The sequence below is a fragment of the Zootoca vivipara genome, chromosome 3 (assembly GCF_963506605.1).
Source record: "Zootoca vivipara chromosome 3, rZooViv1.1, whole genome shotgun sequence".
NCBI lineage: Eukaryota > Metazoa > Chordata > Lepidosauria > Squamata > Lacertidae > Zootoca > Zootoca vivipara.
The window spans coordinates 47,781,021-47,798,806 of NC_083278.1; the positions used below are offsets into that span (position 1 = coordinate 47,781,021).

At 42.0% G+C, this 17,786-nt stretch overlaps 2 protein-coding genes across 2 annotated transcripts in view; one reads left to right on the top strand and one right to left on the bottom strand.

The window, feature by feature from the left end:
* RTN4IP1 (reticulon 4 interacting protein 1) overlaps positions 1-17,786 on the bottom strand; it is a 46,377-nt gene that overhangs the window by 17,907 nt on the left and 10,684 nt on the right. The gene's annotated exons all lie outside the window — the stretch shown is intronic.
* Positions 57-17,201, top strand: QRSL1 (glutaminyl-tRNA amidotransferase subunit QRSL1). Its single transcript, XM_035109299.2, has 11 exons — positions 57-211; positions 1,932-2,091; positions 3,309-3,407; positions 4,454-4,550; positions 6,197-6,373; positions 8,575-8,750; positions 8,857-8,969; positions 11,021-11,213; positions 14,522-14,639; positions 15,122-15,327; positions 16,660-17,201. The coding sequence occupies exons 1-11, from the start codon at positions 188-190 to the stop codon at positions 16,869-16,871; spliced, it is 1,575 nt and encodes a 524-aa protein (XP_034965190.2). The 5' UTR covers positions 57-187; the 3' UTR covers positions 16,872-17,201.

Here is a 17,786-nt window from a genome sequence, read left to right on the forward strand (position 1 = left end):
CAATAAGAACACAACATCATTTCAACCCCGAAGAGTCTGAGCCAATCAGAGGCCCCGATGTTAAAACGCATTCTTCAAGATGGCAGCGCCCATGAACTCATTCGCAAACTACCGGTAACAGGGACTACTAATACGGTGAAGTTTCGCGAGGTCACTAGATTATTTTTATTCCTGATCGGTAGAGAAAATGCTGCGAGCTTCGCTCCGAGAGGTGAGGCGACGCTGGGATTGGCTGTTTCCCCCCACCGCTGCCGTGGACGGAGCAAGCTATTCGCCCTTCTCTTTCCTAGGCTTCATCTTCCTCCTGGGTTCTCTCTTTAGGCAGGCAGAGTTCCCTCTTAGCGGGTGGGCATTGCTTGCTTTCCGACAGCAATTCAGTTCCTGTTAACAGCTGCAGGAAAGAGATAGTCAACCCACGAAGCTCTTTCGTTTATTGCATTTTTATGCTATGGAAAGCTTCACCTGTCTGATTTCTGCTGCTGCGTACCTGAAACATCAGCAAAACGTGATTAAAAGCAAGGCAATCATAAATGTGATTTTGTTTACATACCAAGGTCAGTTCGCAGGTGGAAATACAAGTGACAGATATTTCCGGCCCTGAAACAGTTAATAATGCCTGCTAAAAGAGAGCTGTTTTCTCCAGCTTTCCATAAGTGAATCCTACATTCTACCACCTCCAGTCCTACAGCAGCAATGGGGCAAGGGCACTCTAGCAAAAATTTCCATGGGGAATCTCAACAGAGAGAGCATGAATTTTCTGCCCAACAAAACTCAATCATTTGCATTTCAGGCTTTCAAAAATCTTAATTTGACAATAAAGAACTTTCATTTACTGACTGTACAGTCTATTAAACATCTTTTCCCTTTCTTTAATTTTATTTCTAGCTGCTGGTAAACATACATGTTCATAATTGTATTTTCAAAATACAATTATATTTTTTAAAATTCCAAGCATGTCAAAACAATAACAGAACACATTGGTTACCTATTTACAACCAGTGCAATCTGATGCATGCTTAAAAGAAATAAGGACGCACAGTGGAGCACTTCTCAGTAAGCATGTATAGGATTGCACTGTTCAAGTACAGTACTGTATACATAATTTCTTTCTGATTTTTTTTAATTAGTGAACTAACCACCAGTGTATTAATAGTGCACCATCCTTGACAAATATAGAGGTATCTAGTAACAAGAAGATATACCCCATATGCTAGCCTGTTTGGCTGCTATGTGGGTTGCCATGCAAGACCTTGTAATCAACTGTAATCAAAAAACCTGTCTGTAATTGCCTGTCTGTAATTGAATCCCACCCAAAACTACTGGCAATGTGGAAGAACCCTAATTGAGGAGATTATGCATGACACCTCCAGGGTGGTATAGGTAATGGGCCTAAACCTGGGGACTTGCAAAGGAACAGAAAGCATTTGGAATCACTGCCAGAGGAAACACAACTAGTGGTAGATCTTTCCATGGGCATAACTGGGGCGCTGTGGTAGATGTAGGCCTACTATTGGGCAGGGTGACTAACCCTTTGTTCAGGCATCTGATTTGCCCCTTGCAAGCAATTTTTTTGGGCCCCCAAGATCTGGGACCAATTTTGGTGATGGCAAAAATAAAAAATAAAGTAGACTAACTGCTGGGGTGGCTATAATGTAAAATATGAAGTGATTACAAAGCATTACAGAGAATAGTACTGTCTTTTAACTAACTCCAATATTACTCCACATTTAGTTCACATATTGAGGCCATTTTATACAATTGCACATTTTAATATTTATATTTCACAAAATATTCTCGTGATGTTGCTTGTTCAGTCAAAGGTAGTGTAAGTACAGACAAAGTAGAGAAGTTGCTTTGAAAACCAAGTAGACGTAGTTCTTTAAAGCTTACTATTGAAATTCTGCTAAAAATAGAAAATTTTGATGTTTCAGATATCGGTAGCACTAAAGGAAGGCCAAGTGAGTCCAACAGAGCTGTGTCAGAAATGCCTCTCCTTAATAAAAGCTACCAGATTTCTTAATGCTTATATCACTGTAGCAGAAGACACAGCATTAAAACAGGCTGAGGCATCAGAGAAGAGATACAGACAAGGTAATTTCTGCTGAACAGAAATTGTTCTTCCTTAAAGTATGCTGGCTGTGATCCTAACACTTTCTGCCCAGAATATTTGTTTACTCATATTGTTAAAAAAAGAAGAGTACAGCTAACTTCACTGTATTTCTGTGATATTAGATAGGCCTTATTTGCACATTACATTAAACTATAGTTAAAATAAACTATGGTTTAATATGAACAAGCACTCAGGGCCGCCCCACCCATGAGGCAAAGTGAGGTGACCACCTCGGGCGGCTAGATCCACAGGGGGAGCAGATCCTGGTGTAGATCTTTATTTCCCCCTTGTTCCCGATATAGATTTCCACTTACCCAGAGGTGCTTAGGTGCCAGAATGTCTTGGGCCGGCCCTGCTTGCACTGTTTCAGACCAGGTTTAGATCTAGCAGCTACTGGGCCAGCTCAATTCCACCCGCTACCTCTCCTTAGAATGCCCATTAAAGCACTACTCAGGCCACAGACCTACTTAGACTTGTAGGCAAAACAATAGCAGGCATTTCATTAAAAGTGCCCCAAGCAGAAAAATGATGTTGGTAGGTCCTATGAACCTGAAACCTAGTACAGCAATTTGATTTCTGCATCCTCTGTTGTTAAAAAAGAAAAAAGTCTAGCCATTTTGGTTAAAGAAAGTAGCTGATAACTTACCTCATTTACAAAATGCCTTTCTTGTTGTGACAGGAGGGTTGCTGAAAATGTTGTAGAGCAAATTAGAACTGAGGGAAATTTCTAATGGTAAACCAAAAAGTGAGAATTGATGCACCCAATCCTACACTCTGTTGACCATAAGCAGCAGATCACCTTACTGAAAAGAAGACCCATAATGCATGTTATTTTGCCCTGTTATTGGCCCTGATGCATTGGCATGTCAGGACAGTCCCACTGCTGCTTCTGTGCTCTGTGGCCAGACTGCTCACATTCCTAAGTGCTACACCATAGCTGCAGCACTACTGACCTAGCACTATCCACAGTTGTGCCGGGGGGAAAGGGGTAGCAAGAACAAAACGTTTAGGAGATTTTGAGAGACAACTGTGTGGTTTTCCCCACACACCTTTTACAAATCTGCTGGCACAGCAGGTCTAGCAGTTCAGACAACATGTCAAAAATTATTTAGAACAACCTCAAGGTTTAAACAAGGCTGTGTGCATGATGCTTTATGCACTGATTGAAATAATCTTCATACTGTCATCCATAATATAGGTCAGATACTGGGGGATTTGGATGGAATTCCTTTTGCAGTGAAAGACAACTTCAGCACAACTGGAATCGAAACAACATGTGCATCCAAGATGCTAAAAGGTAAAGTAGTGCTTTTAAGATAAGCCAACACCTGTGAGCTCTGCTTCTCAATCTGTTAAGGATATCAATAGGAATACTGTGGCTCTGTCTTAAATGGATTCGTTCTTTTGTAGATCACTATGTTGATGAGTAGATACATTGGATCAGAGGTTTTCAACCTTTTTGAGTCCACAGCTCCCTTGACCAATGACATTCTTTCTGCGGCACCCCTGTGGGGCTCAGAAGCCCAGTTATGTCACTCTTTGCCTGCAGAGCTAGGAGCCTCTTCCCCCTTTTCAAACACCCTCCCTTATGGGGTGTTCCCTCAGGCTCCTCTCCTCTCCCCTGTCCTTGGGAGTCCTAGTCTCTGAGCCACCAGGTATAAACCTCTTCAGATACCAGTGTTGAACAGACACCAAAACAAAGACTCTAATCTTCAAGTCCACAGGCACTGACTAGTTCAATTGATTTCATTGATTCACCTGAATATTTTTAGAACCTTCCGTCTTCACTTTGAAACTTGGGGTAGTCTCAATAACAGTTTGCAGTTTAGTAAAGAGGTATGATGAATTGAAAATGGGCAGAAAAATGCTGGTACATGTCTTAGTACCTGCTGATCATCTTACTGGATTATTGCCAATATGTATGAAACCCTATACTCTTCTACTATTAGAGCACATCATTGTATAGACTTTGAAAGGGGTACTAGACTCCTGCTGTATTATTAGTTGGGCAGCTGAACTCAGTATTTGTGGCACAAGTAATAAAGAGAAGGGGAGATGTCAAGGTTGCAAAGACACACTGCAGTTTTGAGAAGAGAATCTTCTCTCAGGCAGCTATGAAAGCAAACATGTAATCTTATTGAGGTAGTGTCCTGAAACAAGTTAAAATTGCACCCCATAATACAAAACAATGAAATACATGTGGTAGTCATATTCTCAGTAGGAATCCATGTAAACAGGGACTAATGGTAATATACACATGGCATACTCATTAAAAAACTAAACAAAACACAAAACCTCACTAATATAAAACAATTCAGCCAATCCAGTCCTTTTGTTTTTCAGGTTATATCCCCCCTTACAATGCAACTGTAGTTCAAAAATTGCTGGATCAAGGAGCTGTGCTTCTTGGAAAAACAAACCTAGATGAATTTGCTATGGGGTAAGCCAAGTTAATATTTTTATGCTGTTGGATGCCTGATGTGTTGCTTCACCTCATTTAACTACACATCAAGACTGCATCTCTTGATGCTGGGCTGGGAACATCATGTGGTGCTAAAGCTCTAGCTGCTCAGTTTTCCTCCTGCTTCTGAGATTTTAGCAGACATTGGCCACATGGTTTCAAGCCTATCTTTGCAACCATACAAATTGGGTCATATGTTGCAGGGATGAAAATGCTTACACACTGCAAATACATAGGAACATGGAAAATTGCCTTATACCAGGTCGGACCATTGGTTCATCTAACTCAATATTTTCACATCAGTCTTCCCTTAACAGGCACCTTCTAGATCAGGCATCCCCAAACTGCGGCCCTCCAGATGTTTTGGGCTACAACTCCCATGATCCCTAGCTAACAGGACCAGTGGTCAGGGATGATGGGAATTGAAGTCCAAAACATCTGGAGGGCCGAAGTTTGGGGGTGCCTGTTCTAGATTTTTGGACTACAGCTCTCATCATTCCTGATCATTGGTCATGCTGGCTGAGGCTGATGGGAGATGATGTTCCAAAACCTCTGGTGGGCAGCAGACTGGAGAAGATTGGCCTATACCAGGCATCCCCAAACTGCGGCCCTCCAGATGTTTTGGCCTACAACTCCCATGATCCCTAGCTAAGAGGACCAGTGGTCAGGGATGATGGGAATTGTAGTCCAAAACATCTGGAGGGCCGAAGTTTGGGGATGCCTGGCCTATACTGACAGGCAGCAGCTCTCCAACTTTTCAGAGATTTCCCAATGGGGTGAAACTTTCCAGAGTCTATAGGAGAGCTTCAGGTTGCTCACCCTTGACTGTGCGAACCAATCAAATTTAGGAGTGTCAACTGATTTATTTTTTGGTTCTGTTTCAGAGCAAAGGATTTCATATGTACTTGGAAAGAGAGACAAAAAAGTTGTTAAATCTGTAGCTGAATTGATAAACTTCAGGGGGCATTCAACTAAGTTTTACTCAGAGTAGAGCCATTAAAATAATGGACCTAGCTTTGGGGGGGGGGCTATTGGGTTGTTGTTTTTATTTTTATTATGTATTTTGTGATTTTATATTTTGATTTTATTCTGTGAACCGCCCTGAGACCCCCAGGTATAGAGCGGTATAGAAATTCAATAAATAATAATGATGTTCATTAATTTCAGTGAGTCTACTCTGAGTAAAACTTAGTAGGCTACTCATCGCAGTGTCTATTTGTACACAGAAGCCATTATTTCCATAGCACTCTTCCTGCAAATTAAGCACTTGATGGTCCTAATCTAAATTTTCTGTGTCCTTAACCTTGACTAGTAATTTAGGCTGAGAGGCCAGTGAAGCCATAATACAGGCATAGGCAATCTCGGCCCTCCAGATGTTTGGGGACTACAGCTCCCATCATCTCCGACCAGTGGTCCTGTTAGCTATGGATGATGGGAGTTGTAGTCCCCAAAACATCTGGGCCCCCCGAAGTTGCCTATGCCTGGTATAATACAATGTGACCTTTACCTAGTTAAGGAAATGGCCCATTGTCTGTCTTATTTTGTCTCCAAGATCACCCCAATGTCCTCCTTTCTCTTGAATACTGCCCAGAATGTATTCTTTCTCCATGATTTTCTCATCTTAGCTCTGGAAGTACAGATGGGGCATTTGGACCGGTTAGAAACCCCTGGAGTTACTCACGACAGTACAGAGAAAAGTGTGCGCAGAAACCCAGTGCTCAAAATGAAGACACCAGCTGGTTGATAACAGGAGGAAGCTCCGGAGGCAGTGCTGCTGCCGTATCGTCTTTCACATGCTTCACGTAAGAGGCTTTTTTAGAACAGTTTAATTAAAAGCATCATAATGCAACTTCATAATATTTGCTTAGTGCCAACGAGGCCCTAAGTGCTGTTCATACCCTAGGGAAAGGGAGCAACATGATTAGATCACTTAATTGTCTATTCTATATAGATAAGGCAGGACTTGGTAGAGGAGTACTGAGGACAGTGTAAAACCTTTTTTATGTCCAAAAGCTTGACTTGAGCCATGTCATTCTAAACAAATTTCCATCCTCTCACTGTGGGCATTTTGTATTGCTTGGAAATGATTTATTGTGGCAATAAAGGAAGGGGGATGTTGCCAATATCCTCTGAACCTCCTCTCTTTGACAAGTGCTGTGGGATCTTTCCAGCAACTCAGGCACACACACAAAAGAGAGATGGAATTTCAATTCAATGACAGCATCTCATCCCTTAGGTAAAGGTAAAGGGACCCCTGACCATTAGGTCCAGTCGTGACCGACTCTGGGGTTGCGCGCTCATCTCGCATTATTGGCCGAGGGAGCCGGCGTATACCTTCCAGCTCATGTGGCCAGCATGACAAAGCCGCTTCTGGCAAACCAGAGCAGCACATGGAAACGCCATTTACCTTCCCGCTGTAGCGGTTCCTATTTATCTACTTGCATTTTGACGTGCTTTCAAACTGCTAGGTTGGCAGGAGCTGGGACCAAGCAACGGGAGCTCACCCCGTCACAGGGCTTCGAACCGCCGACCTTCTGATCAGCAAGCCCTAGGCTCAGTGGTTTAACCACAGCGCCACCTGGGTCCCTTTGTGTTGACCACTGTGGGCTTATAATTCTGATAGAGTGGGATTTTCAGACTAACATTCTTCAGATCCTCGATTTATTCTACATTGCATAGCTGTGCTGATATCAATACTTTATGTTTTTGTTTCTGTTTTTTAAATACTTTGTGAATATATCTAGTTTTGAAAAAGTTTAAAATGCAAGCCAGCTTTGAAGTCCTATTTGTCTTCATGACCAAAATCTAAGTGCATTTTTAACTCTCCAATTTTCACAGAAGCATAGAAGAGTTTTGAAGGGACCATGAGGATCATCTAGTCCAACCCCCTGCAATGCAAGAATCTTTCTCCCAATGTGGGGCTCAAACCCACGACCCTGAGATTAAGAGTCTCATACTCTACTGACTAAGCTATCCCTCAGGGCGAAAGAATAGTTTTTCAGATTGCTTAATTTTAGCTGAATAGCTCCACTGTGTGTTTATTCTAAAATGTAGAGTGTTTATTTGAATAATAATATTTTAATATTTAATTCAGAAATTTATGCAATACACTTTTTAGTCAGGAAAACACCTTTCTAAGGCTTGTTGCTATGTATCCATGGTTCCCAATTTGAGGCAATTTGGGGCAATTGATTTTTAAGGGGGCAATTAGAGAATGAGTTATTAACAGTGAATGGCCTTTTAGGCTTCCTCCACGTGAATAGGAGTTCACTTTTTGAATAATAAGAATTATATGTCATGGTGGGGGTGGCATCAGGATTTTAGAGATGCTTAGGTGGGGCATGGCCAAAAAAAGGTTGGGAACCACTGCTATATATATCTAGCTCACTCTTCTCCCAAGGAAGTCAGCACCATATGGCTCCCAAGTGATCTCCCATCGAGGTGCTTCTGAGAACTAAATCCCCATGAGCCATATAATGTACCTTCAGATGACTTTGATCTACTCCTGATCTGGAAATGGTTTCTGTACTTAAACTGCACGAGAGAGGAAATTCTGCTGAAGCTCCATGAAGGAACACAATGCGAAAACTGCACCCTTTGAATTTCTTCCTGGCAAGCATATATTCCAGATAAAACCCTTTCAGACTAGGCACTTCACAGCTGATAGCATTAATAGTAATCTGTGTGTTGCTCTTAGACCAAGCAGTTTACGTATTGTGGTTAATTGTATGTGCATTTCTTCATTGGAAAAGTGCTGGAAGTGATTGGTAGGTCATGGTGCCTTGTTTCTGTAAAAAAAAAAAAAAAAGACAGCCTGGGGAAGACATGCAATGGCTTCCCGGATTCCCATAGGCATCTGCTTTGCCCCTGTGAGAACAGGATTGTAGATTGGATGGGCCTTTGGTCTGATCCAACCAGGCTCTTATGTTCTTGCAGAGCAAATTGGGATGTGATGCAGAGTTTGTTCCTGACTCCTGTTATTTTATTTTATTTTCAACCATAGGGCCCTGGGATCTGATACAGGAGGATCCACCAGAAACCCAGCCTCTCATTGTGGAGTGGTTGGCTTGAAGCCAACGTATGGCCTGGTTTCCCGTCACGGTCTTATTCCACTGGTGAACTCTATGGATGTGCCGGGCATCTTCACCAGATGTGTGGATGATGCAGCCACCGTGTTGGGTATAATGATTACACCTGTCTCCCTAGGGAATTCTCTCAAAGCAAGTTTGGTTCAAGGATTCTCTTTTCTTTTCTGTAGCTCATGAGTCTTTCTGCTTTGTTTCAGGGGCACTCAGTGGCCATGATCCAAAAGATTCAACCACAGTGCAGGACCCTGTCCACCCATTTCAGCTGCCCAATTTGACAGATGTGAAGGATCTTTGCATAGGCATACCAAAGGTAACTGGTATGTTAACAGTCACTTGTAGGGGGGAAATAAGCACCAAAATTAAATGTTAGTGAATTCCTATTGCCTATGACTGACATAGGTCATTAAAACATTTCTCTTTAACCAGGCCTTTGGCTGGTTAACATTCTTATTTCCACTTAAATGTGTTTGTGGGAGCGGGGTTGGTTACTGCTTTGTTTTGGATCTTGTCCTTGTTTTTGCATAATTTTTTAATTGGAACTTTTCAACATACAACAAAAAACAAACTAATCTAATTAAAAATAAAAAACGAAACCAAAAAGAGAAAAGGAGGGGAAGCATAATGTTTTCATTGTATATTTTGTGTTCTCATTTTTTATTTTTATGTTGTGAACCACTCTGTTTGGGCTTCCTCGGAACTGTCAGGAACAAGAAGTACTCCCTGAATGCCTGTCACACATACACTTTGAAATAATCATTGCATTTAATTATTCAACCAAAGTCTTCAAGTTGTTCTTCTAAGTTGACATGTGTGCTCGCATTTTGGGATGCGGGAGGAATTCGGAGGATGTGAATTCCAAAAGTGGACTCCCCTGAGCTGCCCCTCCAGGACTAGTGTAAAGACTGGAACATTCACTTCAGAATCAACACTCACCCAATTCCATGGGGCAGGCCAAGTGTTGGAAAAATAGGCACAGACAACCAGGAACAGCTAGAAACCATGGCTCCTGTCACACTTGTTGTAAATGGATATGCAAGTGCCCCTGAAAGCAATGATAGGAGTTGACATGCCACCCCCTTCAGAAAGATTATACAGTGGTACCTCGACTTACGAACGACTTGACAACCGAATTTTTTTACTTACGAATGGGGGTAATGGCCGCGCGCTTACGAATGTCTCGACATCCAGATAAAACCTGCGGCAGTTTTAGATAGGGATTTTTCGACTTACGAATTTTTCAACTTACGAAGGTGCCTTTGGAATGGATTAAATTTGTAAGTCGACGCACCACTGTATTTTTTTAAAAGGCAGCTGCTCTTATGGGTGAGAGACATTCCAGTGAGATGGACAATTATCTTGGTTGGTTTTTTAGGGAACATCCAGACCATAACATCCAGACCAAAACTCAGAGTTGACCATTCTGACTTACTGCAAAAGACTGCACTAAAAATAAGAGAGAAAGAACTATGCACACTGTGAAAGAAAGAAGTGTTGAATTACAATGTGATCTTTGCCATATCTGCTCAGAAATAGGTTCTGCTAAATTCAAAGAGGCTTCCTCTCAGGTAACAAGGGTTAAGACTGCAGCCTTAATCACCATGGTATAGCCTGCTTGTTAACTCATTGCCAGGAAATAGTGAAAACTTACAGCTCCTTCTGTTGAAAAAGAGCTTAGCTAAATCAAGGGGGAAAGCTGAAATGACAAAGATTATTCACTTTATACCAGCTGTTATTAGTATTATAGATGGTAATGTTTTTCACAGTTATTTAAAATGGTTACAACACTATAAGAACTTTGTTCTGATTTGCAGGAACATTTTCACAATAGCTGTTAATGGAAACTGCTGGAACCAGGTCATCACTGAACTGGGCCTTATTTGCAACCATTGCCCACCATTTAGTTTAATATGTCATGTTGTTTTGAAATCTACCTCTATTATTTATATTTGCCTAAAGTCCTACATCTGCATTGGGGCTTGTGGAAAATCCTGGCAAGTCTTGGCTCTCCTTTTGCCAATGAGCTCCCCGTCAGTCATTCTATCCTAGCTCATCAGTTTGGTTCCCTGGGCTTTATGACTCAGCTCATTCCAGCCATTCCCAATTACCTTAGAAAGACAGGCTGGCCTCTGAAGCAAGCTGCAGTTTGGCACTGAATCTATAACTAAAACCAAACACATGCCATCCTAGCTGCCTGCCAAATGAAGTATTCAATAATACTGTTTTTGAAAAGGACAATTTTTTCACTTGGGAGTTTAACATGCTACAAAGCACTTGATAATTCTGGCTCAGCTGAGAACTGAGAAGATGCACATAAAGTTGCTGGTGCTGAGGGTTATGCTTTTCACCTTCTCCCTTCTCTAGGAATACAATGCACCAGGATTGTCTAGTCAAACTCTGGCCGTGTGGTCCAAGGCAGCCGACCTCTTTGAGAAAGCTGGCGCCAGAGTGATTGACGTCAGACTCCCGCACACCTGTTACTCCATTGTCTGCTACCATGTGCTGTGTGCAGCAGAAGTAGCATCGAACATGGCTCGATTTGATGGCCTGGAGTACGGTAAGGCTTCTTTCCAACAAGTGTCATGTAAATTAGATAAATTCATTGCCCTCTAGAGCTTATGCCAAAAAAGGCCTTACTAACGAGAACAACTAGGGTATAATATTATAATTTATTCCTGTTCTTTAATGGGCAGCCTATGAGCTGTGCAAGAACTGCTGTCAGATCTGTTTCTAGTCCGCTTCTTCCAGTCATTATTGCTCCTGCACCTTTCTCTGATGCTTCCTGTGGCTGCAAGCCTCCACAGCGCTGGCCTGCATCTTTCTATATGATCTACATCATTTGTAGAATCGTAGCACGGTGCACAGAACTGGAACACTAGCAGCCACTACAAACATCCAGTGTGCAAATCAGGTGGGAGTTCTTAATGTGGTGGAGAGGTGTTTTGTCTGTGTGTGAGAGAGAGAGAGATGAGGGGGGTGGGACTAGTCCTCCCCACAATATGATTGAGCAATGCCGGTCCACTTTATACATTTGCCACAACCCACTAATGACTACACATTGATTTAATAAATCTAAACCAGAAATAAGTTCAATCCGAATGCATTTCGAATGGGAGTGTGTTTCTGTGGTTAAAGTCACACCTTTCAAAAGAGTAGGTTTTTTTCCTGCAAAAATATTACCTAGGACAATCACACATGCTTTCCTCTGCCTTCCCCAACCCCTTCCTCTCCTCTCTTTGTCCATTCTGCCCAAACAGAGTGGTGAAACTTCCACCTTTGAAGGTAGGGGTTGGCTGACTCATGGCTAGGACTCGTACACCCAGCAAGGTCAGGCAGCTGCCTATACCGTGTTTCTCATATTATAAGACATGTCTTATATTTATTTTTTCCTCAAAAAAACACACTATGGCTTATTTTCAAGGGATGTCTTATTTTTTTCCTTCTCCTCCTGCCGCGGCTGGCATTGCTGCTGCGCCTATCACTATGTCTTATTTTCGGGGTATGTCTTATATTCCTTGAATGCTTAGAAATCCTGCTATGGCTTATTTTATGGGTATGTCTTAAAATATGAGAAACAGGGTAGCACATGCTCCACCCAACCAAGCATCAACCCTAGTATGCCTCCTACTCCTGAAATTTGAGATACCAACAAAAAATAATAATTTAAAAGTGGACTGATTACTATGGATGTGTGTGAATGGTGTGCTACTTCTGGGAGAAAGGCAAGTGCTGCAGCAGAAGGACTGATACACAAACCCTGGAGCTGATTGTGGGCTTGCTGATTACTTGGTTTGTGGAGTGGCAAAGTATATGAAAATCACTAGTCTCTAGATTTGGCAGGCAAACAATGTCTCCACAGAACAAGGCTAGGGAAGGAAGCAACAGATCAGTTCTCAGAGGCGACCTTTTTTTTGGACCGAATGCCCTGTTCCAGCGTAAACACAGGGATAATTTATTTGCAACTGGGAAGCAGTTCAAAGAGTGATGATCTGAAAGGAAGTTGGCTGAGCCCTGCTAACCTGCCCCCGACAAGTTTCAGCCATAGTAAGCTGCAAGGCAGACTGTCCTGCATTAAAAACCAGAGCCAAGAAACTTAAAACAAAAATTATCTTTAAGGCATTTGTCTGCTTACATACACTTGCTTGTGAGTCTCAACTCACAGCATGTCCCTAGTTGATTAAATGCAGATCCATTAATTATGTCAGAGAAATGTGCAGCCTACCACAATATGAACCAGCATATCTGATGTGTTTTTTAATTACAGACAGATGTCTATGCCAAAGTCTCTTATTAGTTGCAGTGAGGTCTGCTGGTGGCCAAACTTTCTGTATTACTTCTGTGAGCATGTTTTTATTATGACAGAAGCGTTGTCTCAGCTGTGTCCTTGGAAGAGTGTGCTCTGCAGGACAAAGTACATGCATTGTTCAGCTCAATTGTTCTTCTGCACTCAAGGTCAACTGATGAGGGAATACAGTGTTATTGAAATACCTCTGCACTTCCTGGTCAAAGACAATGGTTCCTGTTCTGTATCACCCTCCCTGTACTTTCCAGTGTACTTTTTAAGTGCCAAGTCAGTTGAAATATTGTACTTCAACACATTGACTCTCAAATGCCTGTTCCCAGCATTTTTATCAGGAAAAGAATAACGAAGCTGAACAAGTCCTGGCCCTTTTTCAAAACGTTTGTGTCAAAATATATTGTGAAACATATAAGCCTGCTGAAATCTGCAGCCACTTCATTGTGTCCTTTCCAAATCTTAGGTAATATATTCTAAATCAATATGAATTCTTGGATATTATCAGAGGAACCCCCTGACAGGGCACAAGTACCCTTGACGTACTCTCTATTATTCTTGCTAGATTGAAAATGTGACTGCCTTAGGGCTGAGTTGAAACAGAACTTCACAGTCCCATTCACCAATCTGAAAAGAGGCTTCCGCTTTCAGGAGTTTTGAAGGAGGTTCCAAAGAGGGAGTAAACTGCTCGCTCAGATTAACAATAGTAGGAGCTCTAAGGGTGTAGCTGCAGGAAATGAAGCACCTGTATGGTCTAGGTCAGGAAAGGAGAACCGTCAGAGTTGTAGAACTCCAGTTCCTATCAGCCCCAGCTAGCATGACTGCAGAGCAGGGATGATGGGAATTGTAGTCCAGCAACATTTAGCAATCCTCAAGGTCCACATTCCTGGCTTAGGCGATGGGCAAGCCGTGGCTGCAATAGCAGCTCCATGCCCTTTGCTTTCCTGCCATGTGCTCAAGCGCAGACCCATTGCACACACCCTTCCAGAATGAGGACAGTTTTATAAAGGAAAGTTTGCTTTCACTCCAAATCGGCTTTATTGGCCCTCATAGGATCTTTGACAGTGCCAAATCTAACTGGCTGTTTTGTGGCATAATGCTGTCGTGTTTGCAACACAATCCCTGATATTCAGGGAACGTGTGAGGAAGAAAAGGTGCGGGGAGGAGTGAACAAAAACCTGGCAATAAAGCAGCTGCTCTGAGGGGCAGCGGGCAGCAAGAAAATTGGTACAAACAATGTAAAATTTGGAAGTTTTTTGGGGGGGTGAGGGAGCATTTAAGGCCCCCCCAGTTATCCCTCTTCATGCTAAAAATGTTCAACCAAGACCATTCAACTTGTCCCAAGTCAAATAGCTACTTGTGGTGGCTGCTGCTACTGCTGCTGCAACCCACACGATTCGTTTAGCTCCCTGGCCCATGAATAAACAGCACCTGACATTTAGCTGTCTGCAACAGCAGCAAATAAACTTCGGATATATTTGTACAGCACAGTAATTTCTATTGTTCATTCATGAGGTGACTTTGAATGGTTTAAGATGCATTTCTAAATCACTGGTGACTTTTAATTTTAGGGCACCGCAGCAGCGCTGACAAGTCCACCGAAACCTTGTATGCAGCCACACGCCGGGAAGGCTTTAATGATGTTGTAAGGGGAAGAATTCTATCAGGAAACTACTTCTTGCTAAAACAGTAAGTTCAGCACATTTGAAAGCTCAAATTTACAAAGCTAGCATTTTATTTGTTGTTCAGTTAAGGGTGAAATTACTCATGCTAGACAGATTTTTCCATGCAGTTAAGACAATATTATTATTGCTGATACTGCTATAGCTGTAATATACAGCAAAACACTATTTCCTAAAATTATGGAACACTCACTTCCAGGTTTGCGGCGTTCGGGAGCCAAAACATTTCACTTGCAAGTCGTTCATTAACCAAAGTACAACTGTACTCTTCATTTCTAAGAGTACCTAAGCACTGAAGTCAGATAGTCCTCTTATCTGAACAACTGAGGCCAGTGTCGCAGTGCTTTGACTTAATTGGTTTTCTTTAACTGTAGACTCGGGGGGGGGGGGGAATAACATATCATTTGCAATTTTTGCACACGCATCCAAATGCTGCAATTGGTTCAATGTCCTGTTGCTAGTTCTCACAAAATTTGTTTCCCCCTCTAGGAACTATGAGAATTATTTCATCAAAGCCCAGAAAGTGAGAAGACTCATTGCCACTGATTTTGCAAAAGTCTTCCATTCTGGTGTCGATATTTTGCTCACTCCAACAACTATGAGCCACACTGTACCATATGTGGAGTTCATCAAAGAGGATAACAGAACCCGCAGCACCCAGGATGATATTTTTACTCAGGCTGCCAACATGGCTGGTGAGAAAATCTGAGTGGTTCAAATACTTCATCTAATCTTAGTTGTTGCTTCTTGAATCTGCCATTCCCAGACAGACATCTTCTTTGTGCAGCATTCCTGAAGGCTTCCCAGCAGTATGCAAAATTGATTGGGGGAAAACCATGTACTGATCACCACTATTATAGGAAAGGTTTCTCCCCCCACACACATCATTTTTAAATTTTAAAAAAAATAGCATTATAATGTTATAGCATAATATAATATGCTTTCGTGGCATTTCACTATTTTAATGTTTTCTTTTTAAAAAAATAGCAAGAGAAGTGTTTCTGCAGTAATTGAAAGCTATTTAAAATAGGGTAATAAAAACACCTGTCCTAAAGGCAATAGTAAATGTGTGCTGAACTATTGTGCATTGACCTGCCCTGGTATGTCACTGCATATAGCAAAACCATTCTCTTAAAAAGAAGAAGAATAGCTCTAAGGCTACCTACATATGTGGAGATGGTGCTGCTCCGGAAAAAAAGTCAGACTATATTGTTTGGGAAAAGGCAGAAGGACTACAAAGAAAAGACAATGACAGAATGACAGCATTGTGTGGATGCCCCAATAAAAAAAAAATAGCAAACAAAGGGGAGGCAGTTCTACTCATTGGAGGTTTTTAAGCAGAGGTTGGATGGGTATATGCCATGGGTGTTGAGATTCCTGCATTGCAGGGTGGTCAGACTAGATGAGCCTTGTGGTCCCTTCCAACTGTACAATTACAGTGGACACTCGGGTTGCAAACGTGATCCGTGCGGGAGGCACGTTCACAACCCGCAGCACGTCTGCGTACGCGCGGGTCGTGATTTGGTGCTTCTGTGCATGCATGAGCGCCAAAACCCAGAAGTAACCCATTCCGGTACTTCCGGGTTCGGCACGGTGCGCAACCCGAAAACGCACAACCTGAAGCGTCTGTAACACAAGGTATGACTGTATACGATTCTACTGCACTCCTACCGGTATAATGGAGGCAAAAAGGTCCATTAATCTTGCTGCCTGGATAACTGCTCAAGAAGCCCAATCCATGTGGCTGAGGCTATCTTGGATGCTTTTGGAAAAAAGAGCCTATTGGAAATGGAAGATGTGTTTGCCTTGTCCTTAGTTACAGCATGGGACAGTGAAAATGTGCTTTCTCCTCTCATACCTGTGCATTCTCCCCATTGAGGGTGGATGAGAAAGAAATATGTTTAGCATGTTGCAGCTAGGAGAAGCAATAATGCCAAATTAATGCCTTGTGTATTCTTTCTGTTTTACCATTGAATAGTGTGTGATTCTATCAAATGATGTAAATAATGATCTATTTTGTCTTTCAGGGCTACCGGCTGTAAATGTTCCTTCTGCACTTTCAGAGACAGGCTTACCAATTGGGCTGCAGTTTATTGGCCGTGCATTCCACGAGGAACAGCTTCTCACAGTTGCCAAATGGTTTGAAAAGCAAGTGCAGTTCCCTGTGTTAGAGCTACAAGGGATGATGAATCATCTTGACACTGTCTCTCACCAGGAGAAGTCAGCATTTTTTTCATGATGGGTTCAACTATGCAGTGGATAAAAAGATTGTGAAGAAGCTTTTAATATAGACCTGGTTTATAATCAGCTTCCAAATGCCATTTGATTTAGGCCCAAGCTCAGTTCTGGCCAAATATAATGTGATAAAATTACTAACATGCTAGCATGTTGAAAAAATTGTTTCTTCTAGGAATCTTGATCACACACAAGGAAAAACAAGTTATTACCGTGTGATAAAATGGTGTTTGCTTCTCATCTGAAAATTAATCGCCCTGAGTAGTACTGTCACATAAGTGTAAGAACTATGTATACGAAGCCCAGCCATTAATAAGGAAAACTTCAACTTACTGAAGAATTACAAAGTTCAGCAAATAAAGATGGAACAAAGCAATCTTTCTGTGCCACAAGTTTATGCACATCCCATTGATTTCTGTTAAATTTATTTCAAAGTACTGTACAGTGGTGCCTCGCTAGATGAATTTAATTCGTTCCACGGCTCTTTCCTTATAATGAAAAAATTTGTCTAGCGAATCCCATAGGAATGCATTGAATTTTTTTGAATTTTTTTTGCCCATAGGAACGCATTAATTGAATTTCAATGCATTCCTATGGGAAACCGCGATTCGCTAGACGAAAATGAATTCGTCTAGCGAGGCAACCTCCGCTAGAAAAAACCTTCCTTAAGCGAAAATTTCGTTAAGCAGGGCATTCGTTAAGCGAGGCACCGCTGTATAATGCTTAGGACCAGGCTGTAATTTTCTTACGAAGTATCTGCAGCTATCCAGTCCAGGAACCCTGATACCTGATAAGGAATCCTGTTAGTGGTTTATGGAATCAGTTTTGTCTCTTCTACGTATCTGACTTAGTTTTATGGCAGGGATGCAATTGCAGCAGAGACAAGTTGCCCCGTTCTTTGAAACTGTTGTTCTAAACC

Coding starts and splice junctions, on each gene's coding strand:
- QRSL1 (XM_035109299.2), top strand. CDS start 188: ATGCTGCGAGCTTCGCTCCGAGAG. Junction 3,408..4,453: donor TGCATCCAAGATGCTAAAAG/GTAAAGTAGTGC, acceptor TTTGTTTTTCAG/GTTATATCCCCCCTTACAAT. Junction 11,214..14,521: donor ATTTGATGGCCTGGAGTACG/GTAAGGCTTCTT, acceptor TTTTAATTTTAG/GGCACCGCAGCAGCGCTGAC.